Source organism: Nelumbo lutea, chromosome 5, assembly GCF_056320005.1.
Source record: "Nelumbo lutea isolate HS-2025 chromosome 5, American lotus-T2T, whole genome shotgun sequence".
Classification (NCBI taxonomy): Eukaryota; Viridiplantae; Streptophyta; class Magnoliopsida; order Proteales; family Nelumbonaceae; genus Nelumbo; species Nelumbo lutea.
In genome coordinates this window covers 44,797,255-44,817,811 of record NC_142688.1, presented here as the reverse complement: position 1 = coordinate 44,817,811, position 20,557 = coordinate 44,797,255, and the positions used below count along the sequence as shown (strand labels likewise).

The following is a 20,557-nucleotide window of genomic DNA, read 5'->3' as shown; positions in this document are numbered from 1 at the left end:
CATATAGCGTTTGTTTCATTCATATATCCTTTCTCAATATTTCCCTTTCTCTTTCTATTGTTTCTCATAAAACAAATATGAGAAAATGTAATCATTCAGGAATATTATAAGTTTCTCATACCTTAATTGGGAACCAAATTATAGATCCTAAGGGAGGTTTGTATTTTACCTTTTTTTAAGAAACAAATAAATAAATATATATATAAATAAATAAATATATATATATATATATATATATATTAAGAAAAAGAAGAGAAGGTGATAGAGAGTAATATATTAGAATAGTCGAGAGCTTTATAAAAGGGGCAATTTGGAATAGAGTGAGAGTCAATGAGATGTTAAATGTGAAAGTGTGGTGGAATGTTATGGTCCTAAAGGTTGAAGGGTTTGGCTGGATATGTTCCAAACAGTCCACGTACTGTTTTTGCGTAAATATTAGAAAAAAAATATATCCAAAAGGTTGTGCATTTCACAAAGTCAAATACTAAATTTGTGTGATGAACTCTTACATATCAGTGAATGCTTTGGCGAAAAATAACAATACAAAAAACAAACGAATCAGAAATGGAACAAACAAAATAAATCTATACATGTTTTTGTGGGTGTCAAACTTCTGTACATGTAGCAGATATTCGAACCACACACAGTTTCATTGAGTTGGCTACTTTTGGATACGCCAATCTCCCTCTTTCAGCAAGGCCGGAAATTCTGTCTACCCAAAACTTTGCCCTAGTTTAGAAAATTAAGAAAACAAGGCATTGGTGCAAAAGAGATGTATAATTTGGTTCTAACTTCAAATTCCTTGAAATGGTTGTAGGTTCTGCATCAGGAGATTAGTCGATTTGTCAAGTCTAACAAGCTTCTTTCGGAAGTAGCGCTTCAAATGCCATAACTGCAAAGCTGAAACCAATATGCAGATCCCCAACGACATGATACTGAACATTGATAATCTGGAATTGGTTGTTTCATTTAATATCCTCATTTCCATACCCCTATTTATGTGCCACCAATAATAAATTAAATGTTATTCTACCTCTGTAAGCAATAATGTTAATATATTTAGACCATTAAATGGAATCACAATAGAACATTACCTGTTTCTAAGAATAAGCATAGTTTCTTTAATGGTCTCCACTAGTTCCTCATGTTTTCTCAGCTCAAGCTCAACACCCTATATGACAATATGACAAAAGGAAGTATATATATATATATATATGCAGGAAATCCAAAAGTAAAGTAAAATTCAAAGAAGTGCCCTGTACTTTGGTGGTAGTAACACTTAAGTCCCCAAGCATTCATTTGCAACAAACTGCTACTTGGGTCTTTAAGATTTTAACCAATTTTGGACTTTTGTGAGACCATTTTACATTTTCCTTTATTGGATCTCTAAAACCCAAGTTTTGAACTTTTTTAAGATAAAATAAAAATATATTAAAAAAAAGAAAAATGAGAGGGTTGAAAGTTTACAAAGTTTTGAACATTATGCCAGAGACTACCTCTCATTTAACTCTCTTTCATCTCTCTTAAACAAATGCATGGAAAAAAAAAAAAAAAAAACGTAAATAAAAATCCCTTCTCGTGGGTTTTAGAGATGCAATAAAGGAGATGCAAAATGGTCTAATGTTAGAATCTAAATACAAAAGGTAGCTCTTTGTTTCAAATGAATGCTTGCTTATTTTCTTAGTACTAAATGTCACCACCCCCAAAGTATAAGATAGGACTCTATATTTTAGGCAAAAAGAAATTAATATAGAAAACACATCTTAATGTGCAAACCTCGAGTTTTTCAATTTTTGCAACATAACCCCAGTCCCTTGCAGCAAGTCCCTTTCTCCAATCAAGATTAACAGTTGTTTCTACATCTCGATTATAGCCATCCATCCAAAAACAAGTCAAGTAATTCCCCGGCTCTGTCGTTGTGAATGAAAACTGGCCATGTGTAACATTTTTCACATTATAAACCACATTCCCACTTGGAGATGTCACCTATATATGAAAGTGGGCTTATCAACTCAGTTGCAGAAATGGATGAAAGGATCCATCATCAATCAATATCCAATCATAGATAGAATTTCAACGGTAATATGGAAAAGGGGTTCGACTATGATATGGAAAATATATTATAACTGATCAATAAATTAAAATTATAAACGTGATAATAAATAAGGTGCTATATATCAAAATTCATAGGTGGGTTTTGATTGATCAAAACTCTTTCCATATCTTTTTGCATCATAGTTTTTCCCATCGAAAACATGATATCTGAAAACTTGTTACCAAACAATAGTTATTATAAAGGTGGTAATCAATGATGTGGTATTTATTGGTTAAACACCATAAATATTCCCTCAAAAATAAAAATGTACTGTCGAATTTAGGGTAGAAATTATACCTTAGCATCAATGGTGTTGCTGTGATCTGGGTCGTTGGAGATGACATTGTATTTGCCCAAGACGTTGGCATTGCCCTTGATTTCTTCTGAAAGACACTTTGCTTTTGAAGGAGGAACATTCAACCAAAGCGCTTCGCCCAAATGCAGAACACCCATCCAGCTTACAATAAGCAACATAGCGGGGATGCGCAGTGCCATTCTCGTTTCAGTATAGAGATTCGAACTCTATGCTCTTTCCTTTTTTAATAAACTTTATTTTATTACAGAAGAAACACCACCTTCTATCGATCTCTTCCTTTCGCTTGCTCGCTCTAGTCGGTCGTCTACAGGCAGAGATGGAACAAGCGAAAGCGTCAAAACTTCAGAAGCGGAACCAGGGACAGGGACCGAAATCTACTACACAGATTACTTCTCGTAATCTCTGGTTTGGGTTGCTTGTTGTTGATTTCCAACATGAATTTATAGGATGAGAATATCTATTTTTGGGGAGATCCATTCTTGACATATTTCGCTATGTTTCTATGGATCTTCACCTCTCAATTGGTTGGTTCCACTTACAAATCAAAGTCAAATTGCCATTACGAGAATAGTAACCGAATGACCCGGAACCACTGTTTTCAAAACCGGACCAGACCAGAAAAACCTGACTAGTTTCATTTTCCTCCAAAATTGTTGAATCTGGTCAGCAAACCGCTGAACTGGCCGGTTAACTGTTTGAACCGTTTGAACGGTTTTGACAATTTTCCAATTTTTAATTTTTTTTGTCAGAACGGGCTGGCTGTTCAGGTTGAACGGTCAGACCCTTCGAACCAGTAACCGGACCCCTGACCATTCATTTTTTAAAACCATTCCCGGAACAAAAGAAATGTTCGGAGCTTGGATCTCCTGTGCACAGATTATTCCCATATTGCTACTCACTTCACACTAGGCCTTGTTCGGCAAGTTATTTATCCAGGTAAATGCAATTACATGGATAAGTTTTTTTCCTATAAAACACTTACCTAAGTGTATTTACCTATGTTCTTTTATTTTTCAGGTAAATAAGATAATGATCATTTTAGTCATAAAAATCAATTATTAAAAGGGACATTTTTATTCCATTTAAGTCTTAGCAACTTTCCTCTTAAATGGAAAAATTATTTACCTGCATAGGAGATAGGTATCACTTAATCCAGGAAAATAAACTTTCCCCATTAATATGAAAAATGAGCATGTGATTCTTTGTCAATGGAAACCAAAATCCTATTGACCAACTTTCTCCCTCTCAAAATCCAAAAACAGAATTATGCACCGGAAATATCTCCCATTCATATGAATATGCATGGTTTTATTTTTCAAAATAAAAATAATTTCCACGTTAGCAAAAGTAATAAGACTTTTGGTACCAAATAAAAAAAAACACAATATGATTTTGCTGATGTGATGTGAAGATGAGATCGGCTTCCATCAGGGCAAGCCTGTGCCCACACTGTTCTAACAACCTTTCCCAACCTTGCATTGAGAATATCTCCCCATGAAATAAAGCATATAAGTATGGAGATATTCTCAATGCAAGGCAATAAAGACTGCTTGAATGGACTTTTCCGTGACTGAAGCCGAATTCTGTGAAAATTACTTTTATTTGAAAAAATAAAATTATGCATATTGGCAAAAATCCCCTTCAAAATCATCAACTAATAAATGTATCACGTAGGAAAAAAAAAAAGAAAAAAAGAAACCGAGCAATGCTAGGTATGTGGTAATATATATTGTTTTAAAACATATGTAAAGCAAAGCAACAAAAGAAAATCAAAGTTAGCAAATAACAAACATGTGATATTTAAAGTTAATTCACATCTGCTTTGGGAGATGTTCCCAATGCACGCTGTGAGATGTGCATGTGGGACATTTGTGGAGATATTACCATCATTATTAAATCTATGTATGTATGTAATCTATATATACATACTTATAGTTGGAATGAATTCAGGGTCGGGGTTTGGGAATTTTTAGACATACTACTATAATAGTGATTATTAATTGCCAAATGACTGTAAGGGAGACTTGAGATGGAGTAACACCTACACCAGGGTTGGGGGATTATGGCTTTGGGGATCCCCTCCTCACCCTCGACAAGCCTTTAAACTGTATATTTTATGTCTAGGTCGATTTAAATATCTCAACCCAAAATGCAACTAAGTCCAGCCTGGTATTTGCAGCCACTGAAAGCAGGTGAGGCTGGGCTGTGCTTGTCTTAAAACTTTTAATAATTAATATCCTTTTGGTGCAGCAAGGCTGAGACAAGGGCACAGCACAAATATGCACTAATTAAGAGGATGTTTTGTTAAGGTTTTGCCTTTTAGCTTATAAGACCCCAAAATGAAGCTTGACTTTTAACTTTGATTTTAAGCTTTTCGCATTAAAATTTTATTATTTATGTTTTTGCTTCAAATATACTTTAACCCGTAATATTATATATGCCCATTTACCATTATAGAACAATATCATTTAGGCTGAGCCTGATTAGGGGTGGATTCAAGTCAAGTCCAGTTGAATAGTACGAGGTTTGAGTTCGACTTGTCAAAATAGTACAAGGTTCAAACTCGACTTGTCAAGGTAGTACAAGGTTTGAGTTCGGTTTGAATTAGAACCTTGAGCTCAATCTCAACTCAAGTAAAAAACTTGTAAATTCAAGTTCGGTTCGGCTCGAGTAAAAAACTCATAAGCTCGAGTTCGACTCGGCTTGAGTCCGATTTGAAAAAAAATGTTCTATAAAAATAAAAAATTATATATAAAAAATATATTTTATTTGATATTAAAAAATTAAAAATTATAATATTTTTATTATATATATATATATATATTTAAGCTTGACTTGTTTATTAATCGAACCTATAAATTAGGCTCGAACTCGACTTGTGGCCACTCTAAGCCTGACCCAAGGGAAGATGAAATTGGGCTGCAAATTTCATCCCATGTCTTGGGCATAAAATCTTATTCTAAATCCCATTAATAAACCGGCAAAGCTTATGATAGTGCATACCTAATCGCGCATGTGAAAAAGTAAAATGTCAAATGCATTGCATCTTTTGGCTTTAAACTTGCTTTTGCTTTTTGGTATTTTTGTTTAATAGAATAACAATATCAAGTAAGTAATGTATGTAGCTTTAAACTTGCTTTTGCGTTTGCGTTTTAGAATCTAAAAAGCTTTTTTCAAAAGTTTTAAGCAAATGGCCCTGAACTTTCTTGAGCTGTGCCACACTACCAACATCTGGAGCTCTGCTCTTGGAGATGGCAAGATTTTCATAAATTTTCCCCTTCCAACCATCATTAGGAATAAAAAGAAAACCGGGGGGAGAGGATAAAGCGTGTGAGACGGCGGCAGAATTTTAAACTTTCCTGCCCAAGCTCGTTTCCGCTCTTGCATTTCGGGAAGGCCTGAGCCCAGAAAGCAGTGTGACCTTTGCAAAGAAAACCGGGATTTTGTTCCGGTGGCGGTGGTTACTGTTTGGGAGAGACTGTGGCCTGTGCGGAATTTCTGAGGTAAGAAGGAATAAGCTTGAGAAACTTAAAAAAATTAATTTTGGCCAAAGGAATTTGTAAATGTAGAGGTTTGAAACTCATGTGCAAAAGGATGGAAAACAATGAATTAGTGATTCTGATGTGGAAGGAGGGAGGTACGGATGCGAAAATGTTTAAGGTGGACTTGGGTGAAAGACCTGTGTGAAGGATACTCTGGAACTCGGGTAAGGAAACATTCAAATAAAGAGAAGACCTAGTTAAAAGGATGGTAGATGAGAGTGTGAAAACGGCAAAAACCCTCGGTTTATTTTAATTAGGGGGAGAAGCGAATGCAAAGAACATTTTTCAGAAGCTTGGAGGAGGAAGAAAGAAACCCTAAGGCTGTGTTTGGAATACTAAATCAGAAAGTGACCATTGATTTTTTGAAAATAATCAACTGAAATGCACTCAAAACTACACTCCATCTAAATGCATATAAAATTGAATCAAAATGTAGTTTTACATAGATAATAATTATACCTTCTTTCCAAACCAATACAAAACTGAACTGATGTAAAATTTACTTCAGTTCTTGATTTATATGGCATCCAAATGCAGCCTAAAGAGAGAGAAGAGAGCAAGAGGAAGAGGGCAGAAAAAACAATGAATTCTTAACAGAAGCAAATGAAACCGTTAAGTTAAGGTGTCTGCCTGGGAGTAGAATGTTAAGAAGACTAACTGACCTTTACGTAGGTAGATTGCTCAGTGCAAGTGGATAAAGATTTGAGAAATTAAAGTCTTAGGGGAAGAGGAAGGAGAAGAAGAGGTGTTTAGGGGAGGGTCGAATTGGTTTGTGGGAAGAGATTAATTAAGACAATGGGTGTGACTTTTTGTATGATTTGTTTTGGGTGAGGTTTGGATTGCGTCTGGTTTGTAAATTCTTTATTTTTTTTTTCTTTTCATAAAATTTTTATTTGCATTCAAAAAATATCGTATTTATACCTAGATAATGTAAAGACTTTTTTTTTTTAAATATTTAAAACTTTAAAATGATGGATTGATCCAGTAATACCTATAAAATTTAAAAAATAAAAAACAACAAGAGTATTGGTCCAAACAATAAACATTAAAAGAGGTATGGGGCATATCAATATTTTAATCCTTGGAGAGTATTGATAGAGTGCATTAATTTAGTTTGGGGTAAGCTACTTGAATCCCAATGTTCGATTAACTGGATGGTTTTAAACCGATGCCAGAGTCACGGGAGTGAGTGCCACAAACACCTTAAACCACCAAAGGAGAAAAGGTAACAACCATGAAAATCAATGTATTTATGCTAATTAAAATCATGTTTTAACTTTATTATTTTATGAATCTAAAGGGTTTTACGAGTCTAGGATTAGCTTATTGAGTTTCGTTGTTGGGAAAATTTTGTTTTCCTTTTCTACTCTTTTTCATCATCATATTTTTATTTCATTGCTTCGGTTATAAAAAACAAAATTCTATAAGTTGCAAGGTCAGGTTAAAAATGTTTAAATGAATGCGAGCGTTTAGATGAATGAATGGTAAAAGTAAAATTAGAAGGACACGGTTAAAAATGAGGTCATTATCAAAGGAACTTCCGGTAGGTGATAAAACGTCTCTTAGTAAAAGTGATGCTTTACAAGTTGAAGGCTAAAAGGAGGGGTAGACCAAAAAAAAAGAGTTAAATGAATGTAATAAGAAATGATTTAAATGCCCAACAATACTAGGACGGTGTGGGACCCACTCATTCCTTGAGATTGTGTTCTCCCGGAGAGTCGATTTGTCATTCCCAAAGAAGATGTTTTTTGGGCGCTATTCTCGTCATTCCTTGAGAATGACTTGTTTCTTGTGTTTTTTTTTTGTCAAATATTTTTGTTCCACAGGAGCAGCAGGAACAAGCCCACGAACCCTAAAGTTTCAATTTCAATGAATTAGCTTCTTACTGGTTCTAACCATTGAGCTTAAGAAATTGGGTTTTTTAATATATTCTCACTTACATGGGAAGAAATTTTTAATCGAATCACTTGAAAATTGAAATTGTTTCCTCATTTTCAATCATATGTGAAAAAGGCAGTGTAGGGAATTTCACTTCAATTATTTCTTTTTAAACTTTTGAAATCATTTACTAGATAAATAATGTCCGCAAACTCTAGAACTTAAATATACAAAGAATTTAAATGTTAAATAACATTTTGTTTCATTGAAATGTGGTAAAGGGGGGTTGTTCCATTAAAACTTGTCTCGTGCATGGAGGGCAGAAAGGAGAAATGTGGAGCCCCTTTGAGCTGCCAAACATTACCTGCCACGTAGAGCTGATCAATTGATCCGACATTTATAATTGGTCGAGTAGTCCTTGTTTCAATACTGTTCCAAGGGAATCTCTCTGTATAGATTTTTTATTTTTTCAGCTTTTGCTTCATACTTGTAAAGTGGTTTTCTTCCATTTTTTGAGTTTCAGCTTCAAACCCTACAGCTAGTAGCTATTTGCATATACTGAACGAAGAGGCTGACTGTGTGTGTAGCGCCCATGAGTCATGTTGTTGCTTCCACCCCACATTGGAGTGTCACAACCACATAGCTTGAGAATGATGTGAAATTGGCTAAGTCAAATGAGTCCGGTTGGATGGATATTCATGAATTATCATTGATGAATTAAAATAAAATTGATAAGGATGTTCTTAATAAAATGAGCTAGAATTCTCTTGAACCTACGACTCCTTAGTGAACATTCGATCTAATTTTACTATATGTTTATATATTTATTCAGGCTCAGTTTGGAACAGTAGAAATACAAATATATACAGTATGAATACATATAAAATAATACAAAATATAAGATTTTGCAATCTATATATTTGTATTTTTACTCCTTTTAAACTCAGTTTCATGCAATTCAATTATAAACAGATGGGTTCGAATTTGAATCTGGACAATCAGATTGTTTGAAATTCTGTTGGCAACGGTACCCCCAGGTAACTATCTAGCCATTATTGGCTATAGCCTTGTTATCTATCATCTATCATTGGTTGATTGTGTTAGAAAATATCACACTGAATATTTATGGATTGAAATTATTGATTTGTACCAAGGTTTTAGAAGCCGGACTGGACACAGTTTTGGGACTGGTTCCTGGGTTGAAAGGTCCGACTGTTCAGTTCGTGCTGACTTAAAAAATAAATAAACAAAATAAAATCGACCAAAAAATGTTGTTTGGGTCAATGGATCGATGGTTTGACCACCCAGTTCAACGGGTTACTGACCAAATTAATGGTTTTTGGTTAAAAACGGTTTTAGGGTGAAATAGAACTGTTTACCTAACCGATGTCCAGGTGAAATGATCCGACCATTCAGTCTCGTCCGGTTTTCAAACCCACCTGACTTAAAAAATAAATAAACAAAATAAAATCGACCAAAAAATGTTGTTTGGGTCAATGGATCGATGGTTTGACCACCCAGTTCAACGGGTCACTGACCAAATTAATGGTTTTTGGTTAAAAACGGTTTTAGGGTGAAATAGAACTGTTTACCTAACCGATGTCCAGGTGAAACGATCCGACCATTCAGTCTCGTCCGGTTTTCAAACCCACCTGACTTAAAAAATAAATAAACAAAATAAAATCGACCAAAAAATGTTGTTTGGTTCAATGGATCGATGGTTTGACCACCCAGTTCAACGGATCACTGACCAAATTAATGGTTTTTGGTTAAAAACGGTTTTAGGGTGAAATAGAACTGTTTACCTAACCGATGTCCAGGTGAAACGATCCGACCATTCAGTCTCGTCCGGTTTTCAAACCCATGGTTTTCTAAGCTATATTGGGTGATTAATCATGTAAAGAGAACTGGTCAATGTGGTTTTAGGAGGGTCTAGTTTGATAACAACAGTGAACATTTGTGTGCATTCTACTATCATCGTCACCAAGCATATATTTTTCTTCTCACATCAGAAGAAACCAAAGAAGTGGTCATTGGTTAGCATGATCGATGGGTGCAAAAGGCCATCTTGCTTTTCCGACTAACCGTGCAATACGGTCACGAAATTATGAAAAGCCTTTGTTTCCACAGAAGAATTTCAAACTATCAACAGTTCCGAGCTAAGAACGCAGGGCTCCATCATGGCCTTTCTAGCAGCAGGCCATCTTTGCTTTTGGATCAACCGATGTTAATATATTGATAATCATCGATCAACTTTAAATTCTAGTTAGAAACCAAAAGACATATCTGAGTGCCAGTGGGGCCAACTCCCTGTTCCATTGGAAGCGTCCCCTCGTCGCGGGCCTCCGCCTTCAGTCACGTCCCTTTGTTTGAGCCAATAGCTTCAGAATTTGCTTGCTCTTACCGTCAAAATGCTCTATAAACTTTTCTCTGATTGATACATTACTCTAGTGCAAGCTAAAATCTGTAGACTTCGAGCTTTATCAATATTAAAGTGAAAAAGGAATCCGTATAGTGTAGGGTTTTAAGCATTCTAGGCCTTGCCAAGTTTAGAATATAGGACCAAATAATTTAGGACTCTGGGACTGGGAGCTTTCAGGGTTTCAGACTTGGAAATCAGCTGTGCATCATCTGAACAAAGAACTTAGGCTTCTTTTTCTGCTGGCCTCTTGTATTTGAGTTATGTGGAGAAGTGAGGTGGCCAATTTGGACTATATCCGTCGAACCTCTAGACTGATTGGCCATGCATTCATTCATTTCCTCTGCCACAACCCACAACAAGCTGTTTTATATTCTCACCAATGTTTGCTTGAACATTTCCACAAACAAGTTATGTTAAGCATGTGAAAGTTTACTAATTGTAATTTAGTACTACCCAAAAGAGGACGAATTGGGCCACATTTATAGGGCTGTAGACCTGAAAATTGCGTTGGGTCGCCAACCACGGTGCCAAATATAAGATTCCTGGGCCATCTAGATCAGGTCCCTGAATGACTCTATCGTCTGGAAGACACACTCTTTTATTTCTTTTTCTTACCCCTTTCCCAGTCTAAGACATATCAAACATGGGCCCTCTTTTCATCTATTTTGGTCGCTTGCCCCTAACCTTTAACTAAACACTGCAACTACTTTTGGCATTTTCGATTTTTGACCATTCTTTTGACTCCCTTTTTATCTGTCACAGTCCTATTAAACGATTTAAACACGAACTGTTGAGGTCCCTTTGTTGCTTTCTTTCTTTTCTTTTGGCTGTATGGAAATCGTAAAAGATTGCAATTAGTACAAACTTGTGTATAGGAAAATATCACTCACTCTCTCTCTCTCGTATCTATCATGAACACTTGGGTAGTCGTCTAGTAGCTCTAAGATTAGACGTAAGCTAAAAGGGTTCACGTTGTTTTAAATCTCGACCACAAGCTATATACATGCATGAACATACAACTCTAACAACTTTTCTCACGTATAAAAAAAAATGGTTTCTTTAAGCGCACCCATTTTGCCTTTTTTCCGTGTAGTTTGGGTTGATTGCCGGATAAGATGGGGCTCATCATCAAGACTACTCATGGGCAGCGTTGGATTCCAAAGATGAGTGCACCCACTTGCTTTGGTTGAGCCTTTCTCTCCATCCCCTCAAATCACCAACTCTCACAAACACCACAAATACTGCATACATCATCAGACAGCACTAAACCTTAACTTCATTAGGGGTCACTGTATTCAATCCTCCACTCTCCCACCCAACAAGGAAAAAGAAGGAAATAAAGCATTTTTGTTCTAAGAAAAACACCTCATCTTTTCTTTGAGCCTATCATCAAAGCAAGGATTCTTGTTGTTTGGAAAATGGGTGTTTTTTTGCTATTGGATAGAAGTGTTGTGGTGAAATAGGTCTCTTTGTTCTAGCTCTTTACTAGTATATATAAGGCCATTTGTTCACTCACAAATGCAGGCAGGTGTGTGTGTAAACAATAGAGAGAGAGAGAGAGAGAGAGAGAGCGATAGAGCGATAGAGAAAGAGAGAAAGATGGGAAGCCAAAGTCCGTTTATTGGGTTGTTGTGCACCTTCTTCAATAAGGTGAAACCTTTTATGGCGATGGTCTCCCTGCAATTTGGTTATGCTGGGATGTATATCGTAACCATGCTTTGCTTGAAGAGAGGAATGAGCCACTACGTACTTGCTGTTTATCGCCATGCAGCTGCCACTCTTGCCATCGCTCCTTTCGCTTTGTTTTTTGAAAGGCTCTCTCTCTCTCTCTCTCTCTCTCTCTCTCTCTCTCTCTCTCTCTCTCTCATGGTTTTTAAAAACGAACCGGTGACCGAACCGGTCAGGGGTCCGATTACTGGTTCGAACGGTCTGACCGTTTGACCCGAATGACTAGCCCATTCTGACCAAAAAAACTTAATTGGAAAACGGTCAAAACGGTTCGAATGGCTAATCGGCTGATTCAGCGATTTGCTGACTAAAATCAACAGTTTTGGAGAAAAAAAACAGTTTTGGGGGAAAACAGAACCGATCAAATGACTGATTCCCAATTTTTTCAATCCAACCATCTGGTCCTGTCCTGTTTTGAAAACCATGCTCTCTCTCTCTGCTTTAATAATAATAATTAATAAAAGTTTGTACCTTTTGCAGGAAAATCAGGCCAAAGATGACAGTCTCTGTCTTCCTGAAGATAATGGTGCTAGCCTTCCTCGAGTATTACTCTAATCCCTATATGAATCTGAGTTCCAGCCTCTTCAATGGACCACATTACTACTATTTACCACGTGTCCCAATTCCTACCAACTCAACCTGAACTGACGCTGAGGCCCATCTAGTATCTGTTTGGATGCACCAACTTTTTCTGCAAGTGTCAACTCGTTTCTAGTTTGTAGAGACCCGGCCGCCTGATCTGGCTTTCTTATGCATTTATCATATATTCTTCCAACTTGCTTTCTTAGTACTAAAATCGTAGCCCAACTGGCCTGCAATTAAGGCCAGGTCGAACATGGCTTTCAGGTCTGGTAGACTAGAAAACTAAACAATTCTTTTCATATCAAGATGAGTATATCCTTTTTTATATTAACTTGAATCCAGACGCCCAGCTAGGCCTTTAGGTGGTGAGGTGAGACTACAATGAAAATATTCTATCCCCAGAAAATATTCTATCCCCAGTGTTTGGAAAAGAAACCGGAAAAAGAAAACTAAAGTGATGTCATGTAAAATGGAGTATTCATTTGTTTCAATTTTTCATAGCTTCTTCATCGCTACCCATACCTCATTCCGAACAAAATTGGAATGATTTCATTCCAATGAGATAGTTGAAAAAAAAAAAAAAAACAGAGCAAGAATGAAGTTAGATCCGTGGTTTTTAAAAACGAACCGGTGACAGAACCTGTCAGGGGTCCGATTACCCGTTCGAATGGTCCGATCGTTCGATCTGAACGGCCAGCCCATTTTGACAAAAAAATAAAAAAAAATTAAAAAATTTATAAAACGGTCAAAACCATTTGAACGATTAACCGGCCAGTTCATCGGTTTACTAATTAAAATTAACGATTTTAAAGAAAAAACGATTTTAGGGAAAAACAGAACTGATCAAATGACCGATTCCTGGTTTTTTTCTGTCCGGTTTTGAAAACCATGGTTATTTTAACTTACACCAAATAGGGGCTAAGATCAAACAGGATGACCGAGTTTGTGGACCCTGAGGCAGATTCAGACCAAATATGAATGTGATGAGGTCCATGGGAGAATGATAATAACTCAGTTCCATCATATATATATATATATATATATATCACTGTCTAGAAAACTTTCTGGAACGCCTTAAAATTCTGTTTGTTCTTTTCACCAGGCCGGTGCTTGATCAAAATCTATACTACGTGGGGATGAAGTCCACTTCAGCAACTTTTTCATCTGCCATATTCAATGTTCTTCCTGGCATCACCTTTATAATGGCAATCATCTTCAGGTAAGACGGATCACCTCCATCAGAGTGCACTCGTAACAGCTAAAAGTTTGTATACTTTAACCAAGGGCTCACCACCAGATTCCTCAGAAGAGAATCACAGAGATTCTTTTGGGATCAGTGGATGGTGGTGGACCCATTATTATGTGACGAATATACCAACTTTTCTTTCTTTATATATATAAGCACAAAAGACCAAGTTCAGGATTAAGATATCCCCCCAATAATTTTGATATAGTGCTCCCAATAATAGGTTGCTTTGTTAAAGGAGAAAAATAAAAACAAGGGTGTTTCTATCACCAAGAAAGTTCAACCTAATTGGGTCAAATGATCATGATGATCCCGTTTAATTGTTTCTGCTAAATGGAGGGAAGACTCTTCTGATATTTCATGTCTTCACTCACCTAGTCCATGCCATTCCTACTTCTTTTTAGTTTAAGACATATATAAGTTTCTTTGTTTTATTTAAATTCTTGCAAAGAAAAGCTTGTTTTAATTAAACATGTGATGAAGGTTTTTAGGCCGAATTTTGGCCCCTCAATGGTTTTAATGAAAGAACATTATTAATTAATTTATCCTTAATTATTCTCTAAATTATCTGACTAGCAAACCCCTTAGCTGACTATATATCATATATTCTATTAGATAGCAGGTGATAAAAGAAAAGGAAGACAATGGTATTTTATCTTGTTATCAATCTCCATTGACTGGCTTTCATTTATTTATATATATATATATATATATATATATATGGCAAACAGACCGCTTTCAATCTCCTTTGAGTGGAGCTTCCAAGTTCCAAGAGATAAAATACTAAGATAGAATGCTTTAAAAACCAGTCTATTTTATGCAATGTTACTGTCTTGAGTTTTGATGCATGTGGTCTCCCCTTTACATTTTCTTTATCTGTAGTCTTCAGCATCAACCCATTTGCAAAGCAATTGTCCTCGTCTGAGAATGCCACTTTAACAAATTCTTAATGCTTAATATGATGACTTGTCTACCAGGTTGGAACATGTAAAGATTAAGAAGATACACAGTCAGGCCAAAATCATCGGAACTATAGTGACCTTCGCCGGAGCAATGGCCATGACATTGTACAAAGGCCCCATCCTAAACCTGGGACTGTCACGAGGTGGAGCACATCATGAAGCCAGCAGCAGCGCCGCCGGTCAGCATTGGGTTGCGGGGACACTTATGCTTCTCGCCAGTTGCACCGGTTGGTCTTGTTTCTTCATATTGCAGGTGACTTATCTCCAACCAAATTAAAGCTGTAATTTTAGGGTTTTCTTTTCCAATGTTTATAGAAGCTGATATCATGGTTTGGGTGCAACAGTCCTTCACACTAAAGCAATACCCGGCAGAGCTCTCTCTCACCTCTCTGATATGCTTCATGGGCATGGTGCAAGGTGCGGCTGTGGCACTTGTCATGGAACGTAAGCCTGGTGCTTGGTCCCTGGGCTGGGACTCTAGGCTCCTTGCTGCCGTCTATTCGGTAAGTGGAGTACTCCCCCAATTCGCCTTCTAAACTGGCTCAACCATGGTTTCACTAAGTGGGTAATTACATAGAAAGCCCAAGAAAATGAAGCAAGTTAAATGGACAACTTATCTCTGATGACTCTCTTTCTTTAACTCGAGATAATAAAACATTTTAATTAGGGAATTCTACGAAGAAGACTGTGACTTCTTCCACAGTTCTGCCCACTATTTATTCCTGAATTTGTTATAGGAAAATAATTACCGCCCAAATCGGGAAAAAGTTGTGGTAGTTGAGCAAATCAAGAATGTCGGTTTTCTTTTTCTTGACATCCAAACGTCAGAAAAGCAACTTTCTTAAGAAGCTGCCCACTTTCTTATGTTGTCCTTCGTTTTCTAGCTTACCAAATGTGGTTAAGCTTAATTTATCAATGTTTGGTAACACCCATCTAGTGGAATTACTGTTTTATGGTCTCTTTATTAGTTAGCTCAGTTCTTTCATTCAATTCCATGCAGGGAGTTGTGTGCTCAGGGATCACATACTATGTGCAAGGAATAGTGATAAAGGAACGAGGCCCTGTTTTTGTGACGGCCTTCAACCCTCTTTGCATGGTCATTGTTGCAGCTTTGGGGTCCTTGATATTAGCAGAGCAAATCCACCTAGGAAGGTATAAATTAAACATTCAGTTAGTTCTGTCTCTCTATTAAATGAGTAGTATTTTTAGTTTGTTTTTTCTTCATTTGTTGATTAATGTTTAATTGGTTGGTTATTGTGATTTGAACAGTGTTATTGGAGCAATTGTCATAGTAATCGGCCTTTATTCTGTTGTATGGGGCAAAAGCAAGGATATTGTAGCCTCGTCCCAATTGACTAACAAGAAGGGTCAGGCCCTAGAACTACCAGTTGCTGCAACAGATGGTGCTAAATCAATTAATGGAGATCATAATGGAAGTAGTGTGATGGAGGAGATTTCAACAAAAATCCCTGTAGCACAGAAGTGATCTACGTTGTTTACCTCTGCCGTTTGAGAATTGTTGCTTTAGGAGGTTTTAATTAAACCTTTTTATATGTATGGAGATGGACCTACTAGTCTATGTACAAATATTGCTTATCTTAGATTTCAAGTTTCAATGTATGTTGAAGTTCCGTTAATGTATTAATAAATTATTCAGTGTTTACCCCTGCAGTGCCTCTCTATTCAACCTATAGAAAAACACACATGATGGAATTGGGAAGGGGAAAGAGAGAGAGAGAAGGCGCAGTTAGACTTTCCAATAGCCTGGTAAAGGGTCGGTAACTAATAGGCATATAGAATCAGCCGATTTATAATTAATTAGTAAGGAGATGTTTGGCATCAATGCTGTTTTTTCAGAAAATGGTGGTGTTATATTAGAGAAAATGGTGCTTTAAATAACACCTTTTTGTTTGGTATCTTTTTTTCCAGACCATGCCTTAGAAATCGGGAAAGTGTGGTTTAGAGCAACACTAAATTCAATGGTTTTTGGGAAAACGGTGCATTGCTCCCAATGATGCAATGATGTGGCATCACCTTGGACGTTGAATAATATAAATCAATGTTAAAAACGTTGCTGCCAGCAATGGTACCAAACAAAATCAGTGTTGTTTTCTCAAAAAATGCCTATGTGGCAGCACCGGTTACAAACAAAAAATAAGCACCATTTTTTGGTACTTACAATTCTATATGCCCGGCACCATTTTTCTGTGAAAACAATTCAATATTCCAAAGCACTGATACCAAACACCTACTAAGTTTCTTGCTTTGTTTTCTCAAAATATTTTATCATATATATCCCTAAGGCCATGATACAATGTTGGTCCCAGCTATCTCGAGCCTCAGGAGGGATAGAGAGGTAGGATACAGCCCCAACCTTTGGCATTTTATCACAAAAGTAGTGGCTACTCTCAAACTTGAACATGTGCTCTAACATTTGCCTCAGGCTGAAATTTTACCATTACACAAAGTAATGCCCCCTATTTATTATACCCCCTTATAAAATAATTAATTTAGACATTATACGAAACTATTAATTAAAAAAAAAAAAAAGCCCTAATAGACATTATATGAACATGGTTCCAATTTGCACAAAGCGGCCACTCTAAGATTTCAACCTACGCCCTCACACTTGCCAAAATTATTGAGATTTTACCATTACACCAAATAATAATGGCCATATCTCCTTATTATAAAATAATAAATTTATACATATTACATAATTCAAAATCACTAAGAAGCTCGCCAATGATAAATTACAATTATTACCCAAAAGATGAATAAGCCAATCTGCAGTTTGATTTGCCTCATGGTACACATGTCGGTACCTAATGGTAATATCCATCTACTCACTGAGGCGCTGACAATCCTCGATGATGTGCTTGAGACTCCACGGCAAAACTAGCATCCTTTGAGCATGGAATCACCTTCAATAATAATATGAAGACCATGAAAGTTGAGGGCAACATTATGAGCAGAAGTCCTTTTGCCCTCCAAATTTGCACAAAATGGCCACTCTCAGACTTGCCAACTTGAGAACTACGTTACAATAAGGTAATGACCCCTATCTTATTAAATCTCCTTATTATCATATATTAAATTTAGACATATTATATGAAACCATTAAAAAATAGCCCTAATGCACAACAGGCATAAAAAATTAATCTTCTAAACTCTAACTCCTCCCTCTCTCTCTCTCCTCGCCCTTTAGAAGAATTTTGTGCAAACATCTAAAAGTAATATCATGTAATGCCCAATTGGTAACATTAAGTGGTTCTCCTTTTGTACCATGCGTGGTTCATGTGAAGGGGTTTCAACAATAAATCTTGTGAAAATAGCAGAGTAGTGAAGTTAATCAAGTTGATAGATTTCTTACACAGTTCAAACAAGACAATAATTTAGATGTACGTAGCTAACGTAGTCTAAATCCAAGCTGAGAGCTTTGTTTCATCAATGATGAAGGGGAGTCTTGGAAAATCACCAAATGAATGTAGATCCACATTTCCATATTTGCTGAAACCTTTTCCACGAAATCTTTTCAAACTCCAAACATTTTCTTGACAAAAAAAAAAAGGAAGGAAAGAAAGACAACAATCATTCCCCATAACGCACTTCAAATACCACAAGAAATTAGTGCTCATTGGACCCCTCATAATATGCTTAGCTAAAATGAAAATGAAGGCGCAATTCCAACCAGTGGACCAAGATATGTCGCGCGATTGTGACTGAAGAAAATAATAGCTTTTAACCTTCCGATCTCCGCGTATTTGTATAGGGTACTAAGAGCCCATTTGGGCCCAGAATTGGAATGATAATGATCAAACTGTTCGGTTGGGTGGAATTGGAATCCAGGCCATTCCAATTCCGATTCTAATTCCCATCTGAACCTATACAAAAAGACTTTCCAATTCTAGTTGCAAACCAAACAGACCCTAAAAGTTTTATAGTTAACTAGGAAAACTCTCGGCTACTTGTTGCCTGTGGATTTGGATTATGAGTATTTTTAGGGATATTTGCTCTTAATTTTTTTTTTTTTAATGGGCAAGTGACTCAGTGGGGCAACTAATTAAATGATGTTGCTAGATCCACATAGCACTCCTATCTAGGTGGCTTTAGTAAATTTCTATCTAGGGAAGATTTGGATAGGACCATTTTGATAGTGGCTCTCATCAACACTCATAATGATGTAGCTCAAATAAGAAGAAAGAAAATAAAAGAAATTGCTCAAAAGAAGAGGAAAAAAGAGAAATTGAATAAAATTTGGCTAATATGAAAGGAATTATAAAGAAGCAACAAGTTTAGAGACTCACTCATTCAATAAAGGACTCTTCCAACTCTCAAAAGAAAGCAATAAATTAAAAAAAAAAATAGAAATAAAAACAAAGGAAAAAAACTTGAATGCCTAATGCTTAGAATAGTTGTGAGAAATACACTAACAAACTAGGTAGCTGTTAGAGGTCCATCAATAAATTAATTATAAAAAAAACCCACGTATATTTTACGAGGTAGGCCCGACATACCATTGGTGGACATGCATGTGGGGTCCATGTGTGGATATGTATGTGGGGCTCGCATACATTTTACAAGGTGGGCCCCACATGCCATTGGTGGACATGCATGTAAGTCCATGTATGGACATGTATGTGGGGCCCACATACATTTTACAAGGTGGGCCCTACATGCCATTGATGGACATGCATGTGGGTCCATGTGTGCACATATATGTGGGTCCATGTACATTTTTCAAGGTGGGCCCCACATACAATTGGTGGACATGCATGTATGGCCAATGTGTGGACATGTATGTGGGAAACACATACATTTTGCAAGGTGGGCCCCACATACCATTGGTGGACATGCATGTGGGGTCCATGTGTGGATATGTATGTGAGGCTCGCATACATTTTACAAGGTGGGCCCCACATGCCATTGGTGGACATGCATGTGGGTCCATGTGTGGACATGTATGTGGGGTTCACATACATTTTACAAGATGGGCCCCACATGCCATTGGTGGACATGCATGTGGGTCCATGTGTGCACATATATGTGGGGCCCATATACATTTTTCAAGGTGGGCCCCACATAATACTTAATGTGGGCCCCACATACATTTGAAGCTTCCTGAAAAAGTTTTTGTGGAAAGATAATTTTTGTAGAAGACCATTAGTAGGTCCCAAATGGGCCTCACATACATTCAAATAGTTTTTGTGGAAAGATAACTCATTTTCTCCCAAGTGTGTATTTGAAGATGGGGATAAAAGACTTTTGAAGGTTCTTGAAAAAACCCAAATTCAAGCTTCGGTCATCTTTTATGGGCTGGAGCTTTTCTTATTTAGATCTTTCTATTACCAAATGGGAAAAACCCAAAATTCAAACTTCGGACTTCTAAACAGCCCAAAACCCGAACGAATACACTTGCCAAATACGACCTAAGATTGCAATCTCTTTGATAATAGCGGATGAACAAGGTAAGGGCAAAATTTTGGCATTAGAAGCTTGTTTAGAGATTTCAGAGATAATATACTTGATATGACCATACATTTCACATGGCTATAAAGGTTTCTAGCTAGTTGCGTTAGCAAGCCAAACATTAGGGGTGTGTTTAGCCTCCCCCTACCCCATTTCACAACAAAGTGATTCCAATTACTGCAATTTGTCTAAGCACGTGATACTTTTTCTAAAACAAAAAGAAACCCCAAACTGAGTCAGAAAAGCAAGAAGCGTGGTTCTTTTTCATAGTACCACCGTCCTCCTTATCAGTCATTTCATTAATCAATTATTGGTTT

The 20,557-nt window shown here is 36.7% G+C and overlaps 2 protein-coding genes across 3 annotated transcripts; one reads left to right on the top strand and one right to left on the bottom strand.

Annotated features, from left to right (window-relative positions):
* Positions 1-449: 449 nt before the first annotated feature.
* Positions 450-2,802, bottom strand: LOC148852089 (transmembrane emp24 domain-containing protein p24delta3-like). Of its 2 annotated transcripts, none has more exons than XM_088945041.1 (4): positions 2,393-2,802; positions 1,777-1,986; positions 1,095-1,171; positions 450-992 (listed from the first exon to the last, which is right to left on the bottom strand). In XM_088945041.1, the coding sequence occupies exons 1-4, from the start codon at positions 2,588-2,590 to the stop codon at positions 794-796; spliced, it is 684 nt and encodes a 227-aa protein (XP_088801167.1). In that variant the 5' UTR covers positions 2,591-2,802; the 3' UTR covers positions 450-793. The 2 variants fall into 2 exon arrangements, with proteins under 2 accessions (XP_088801167.1, XP_088801168.1); XM_088945042.1 differs by having other exon boundaries at positions 1,777-1,929.
* An 8,593-nt stretch (positions 2,803-11,395) lies between these two features.
* LOC148852088 (WAT1-related protein At1g44800-like) lies at positions 11,396-16,442 on the top strand. Its single transcript, XM_088945179.1, has 7 exons — positions 11,396-12,067; positions 12,462-12,524; positions 13,666-13,782; positions 14,787-15,024; positions 15,116-15,274; positions 15,772-15,923; positions 16,041-16,442. The coding sequence occupies exons 1-7, from the start codon at positions 11,772-11,774 to the stop codon at positions 16,255-16,257; spliced, it is 1,242 nt and encodes a 413-aa protein (XP_088801305.1). The 5' UTR covers positions 11,396-11,771; the 3' UTR covers positions 16,258-16,442.
* The last annotated feature ends 4,115 nt before the right edge of the window (positions 16,443-20,557 follow it).

Coding starts and splice junctions, on each gene's coding strand:
- LOC148852089 (XM_088945041.1), bottom strand. CDS start 2,590: ATGGCACTGCGCATCCCCGCTATGTTGCTTATTGTAAGCTGGATGGGT. Junction 1,172..1,776: donor CAAAAATTGAAAAACTCGAG/GTTTGCACATTA, acceptor ATTGTCATATAG/GGTGTTGAGCTTGAGCTGAG. Junction 993..1,094: donor ATGCTTATTCTTAGAAACAG/GTAATGTTCTAT, acceptor GCACATAAATAG/GGGTATGGAAATGAGGATAT.
- LOC148852088 (XM_088945179.1), top strand. CDS start 11,772: ATGCAGGCAGGTGTGTGTGTAAACAATAGAGAGAGAGAGAGAGAGAGA. Junction 13,783..14,786: donor ATAATGGCAATCATCTTCAG/GTAAGACGGATC, acceptor CTTGTCTACCAG/GTTGGAACATGTAAAGATTA. Junction 15,025..15,115: donor CTTGTTTCTTCATATTGCAG/GTGACTTATCTC, acceptor TGGGTGCAACAG/TCCTTCACACTAAAGCAATA.